The sequence below is a fragment of the Lathyrus oleraceus genome, chromosome 6, assembly GCF_024323335.1.
Source record: "Lathyrus oleraceus cultivar Zhongwan6 chromosome 6, CAAS_Psat_ZW6_1.0, whole genome shotgun sequence".
NCBI lineage: Eukaryota > Viridiplantae > Streptophyta > Magnoliopsida > Fabales > Fabaceae > Lathyrus > Lathyrus oleraceus.
In genome coordinates this window covers 291181893-291185556 of record NC_066584.1, presented here as the reverse complement: position 1 = coordinate 291185556, position 3664 = coordinate 291181893, and the positions used below count along the sequence as shown (strand labels likewise).

The 3664-nt window shown below is 27.0% G+C and overlaps 1 protein-coding gene across 1 annotated transcript; it reads left to right on the top strand.

The window, feature by feature from the left end:
• Positions 1–206: 206 nt before the first annotated feature.
• Positions 207–3378, top strand: LOC127097186 (uncharacterized). The gene is made up of 2 exons (XM_051035695.1): positions 207–461; positions 2642–3378. The coding sequence occupies exons 1-2, from the start codon at positions 294–296 to the stop codon at positions 3185–3187; spliced, it is 714 nt and encodes a 237-aa protein (XP_050891652.1). The 5' UTR covers positions 207–293; the 3' UTR covers positions 3188–3378.
• Positions 3379–3664: the final 286 nt, after the last annotated feature.

Sequence of the window (3664 nt, the reverse complement as noted above, 5' to 3'; positions counted from 1 at the left end):
TATGCATATGCCAGCATTTTTTTCCATTTCACAGTTCCACTCACATCCATTATTATCCCAATATCTAAGTATTCAAATATTTAAATTACATGTAGATAAAAAAAAATGAATAATAAACGTGTGGCACACATATTATCAAATAAAGATTTCATTTTCTAGATCATGCCTATGATATAAAATTTCCCCCCACTCACGTGGTTTTCCTTTATAAACGCAACATCTTAGTTCAAAACTAAAACATTATATTCTTTGTGAAACTTCTGCACACACAACTTTAAACTTGTGTTGAGAAGATGGAATGGAGAAAATATTATTTGGATATGTTGCTTGTACCATTAGGGTTTATGATAATAATTGGTTATCATGTTTGGTTATGGCATAAGGTTCGAACTCAACCTTCTTCCACAATCATTGGAATCAATACTCATGGAAGACGATCTTGGGTTCCTTCCATGCTCAAGGTATATATATATATACACACACATACACACTCTTTTTCATATATTATCCTCAATATTACATTAACAAAATAATATATTCTTGATAATTATAGTTCTAAAACTTGATATTGTATATTTTTCACTAATTTGGATCATTTTTCAATTTGTATATGTTATTAGAGGTTATGCATGTTAAACTTGTGTGTATCATTCTAATTTTATTTTTCATTTGAAGCAGTATTATTCTTAATATTTGTAACTGAAATATTCTCTTATAATATTAATGATTTTAATAGATTGTTGAACTCTCGCTCTATCGTATTTTTTTATATTTTAAAAAAGAAGTTTCTTTTTTTTTAAGGGAAAAAAGAATATGCGGTAAAACTGTTAATTTATGAGATCTCTCGTTAAATTATATTTTTATTATTATGGCATAATAATAAATTTAAGGATTTCTAGTTATATGTATAATATTGTTTTATACTATGCATTATCTTTAAATGTTCTTTCTAATTTGAAAACTTTCTTGTCTGATAATCGCTGGAATATTTATTTACATATATTTTTAAGTTAGTTATACTCCCATAACTATTTCTGGAGGCTTGTGATTAAAATATTTTGAAAGAAAATATTCGCTTATTCCTAATCATTTCATTTAAACTTTTAACCAATTGTTTCTCAATTCCAAAGTAGAAGTATTCCAAAAATTACACATTTAATAGTCGACGAATATTTTGCCGTGAGTTATACATTTAACACACACAAGTCCTTTACTTTAATAAATTATTCCGAATTAGACTTTACTGACCTGAAATCCGATAAGGTTAAAAGTCTAAAAATTTTAGTCTAGTAAGTTTTAAAGGCTTGTTTTTAAGTCAAAATGACTTTTTAAGGTATGCTAGTTTATATCAATTTTATTTTATATAAACATATTTAAATAATTAACTTGACATATTTAAATATTTAACATGATATTTTAAAGTATATAATTATATATGACAAATTAATTTAGATTAATCAATTTAAATTACTAAAAAAGTTAGCAAAATTATAATTTAATTTAAAATATAAAATTAAATATAACTATAATGATAATTAAATTAATAAATAATAATAATAATAATAATAATAATAAAAATAATAATATCTATATTTATTTAAGTAGAATGATGTAATAGGTTAAAATATTTTTTTTATGTATGTATGATATACGTTAGGATATGGGTATATCTATGTTGTTTTTAAGATTTTTCAAGGTCGATTACCGTATATTGTTTAAAATATATTACAATTAAATTGTAGAAAAATAGAATTTATAAAATATTTGTCACGATTAAATTGAATTAAAATAGAATATTTATTTATTATACTATAATTAAACTAATATTTAATTTATACAAAATTTCAAAAAAATTGAGACGAATGTGATTATGTGTCAGTCACTTCTCTGTATATGTGTCCCTCTCTCCTATGACCATGAGAATGCCACCAAATCAAAGTATCAAAAACACTATGAATACATTTTGCACATGCTTAACATGACTTGAGAATCAACAGAATTGAAAATATAAAGTTAAATTAGCAATAAACATGGAAGATATTGCTTTAGCTAAATGGATTTCAGGGCCCTTGCTTTTGGTATGATCGATGTTTATAAGTTTGGAATCTTGAAATTACATACATACAAGTTACAACAATGAATATTTGAGAGAATCTTCATACAATTGGTTGGTGTAGGTTTTGGAATTTTTTTATGAAAATGCATGGTCATTTGCTAAACATGGCCCCATCACTTCACTATTTTTTTTATAAAAGTGGTTTAGTAGATCCATTAAAAAGAATGGGTTACGTCTTCACTTTGTTTTCGTGGTCCTAAGTTTTGATTTATAAATTCCAATCTTAGCAAAAAGAAATCTGTCATTCATGTTTCCGGTCACAATCCATAATGGTTTATCTTTATGCTAACTAAGTGGAGGAACACTTTTTCCAACCTAAATTAATTTTTATCAAATAATTAGGGCATATATATGAACGTGTGTTTGAGGGTAGAGCATAAAAATATATTTTAATATATATATTTATATATATATATTAGTTGTAATGAGCCTAAGTTTATTAGTTTCTATTTCATATATAATATATGCAAAGTTAGATTCACAAAAATTAATATTTAATTTTACATTGTTAATTTATTCATTTAGGACATTGAAAAGAAGAACATCCTAGCAGTTCAAACCCTAAGAAATCTAATAATGGGATCAACACTTATGGCTACAACCTCCATTCTTCTCTCGGCGGGTTTAGCAGCAGTAATAAGCAGCACATACAGTGTGAAGAAGCCACTGAATGATGCCATTTATGGAGCTCATAGCGAATTTATGGTAGCACTTAAATACGTGACACTTTTAACGATATTCTTATTCTCATTTTTCTGTCACACTTTGTCCATTAGGTTTTTCAACCAGGTGAGCATCCTTATTTGCACACCACAAAATGTCATGTCTTTTATTGTCGTTACACCTGAATATTTGACTGAGCTTTTGGATAAAGGAATTGTTTTGAGCACGGTCGGTAATAGGCTTTTCTACTCGGCTTTTCCTCTTTTGCTTTGGATCTTTGGACCTGTGTTGGTTTTCTTGTGTTCTGTTGCTATGATTCCTGTGCTTTATAACTTGGACTTTGTTTGTGGGAATGGAAAGGGGAATGGTGTGAAGATTAATGACAAAGGTGGAGAAGATTATGTTTGATGTAATTTAGAGCTGATTGATGGAGGTTTAATTAATTACAATGCAAGTATTTAAATTATTCTGTAACTTAGAAAAAGTTGTAGTTATTTCTATGAACTTGTTGATAATTTGTAATTAAGCATATGTATTTGAACTTTTATATAGTCTGTAATCCATCGGTTACAAAGTTATGAACAGTTTCTTTAATATGATATTGTTTGTGTGCAATTGCAGAGAATAATTTGTTTCGGTCGAGAGGACTATAATAAAAGACAAAATTATCTTGCATCACCTACTACTTTCAAGTTGTAAAGGTGTTTGTGTTTTACTCACACAAGCAACAGATATTTAATTATTCATGAACTAGCTTTTCTGACGTGGGTTTGTTTGGTTGTGATTACCATATCATTAATCTTTTATATGTTTCATAATTGATGGAAACTTTTATTTAATTATGGAGGAAAAAAGCCTTTAGTTTCCATTGTTTGAACAAACTAG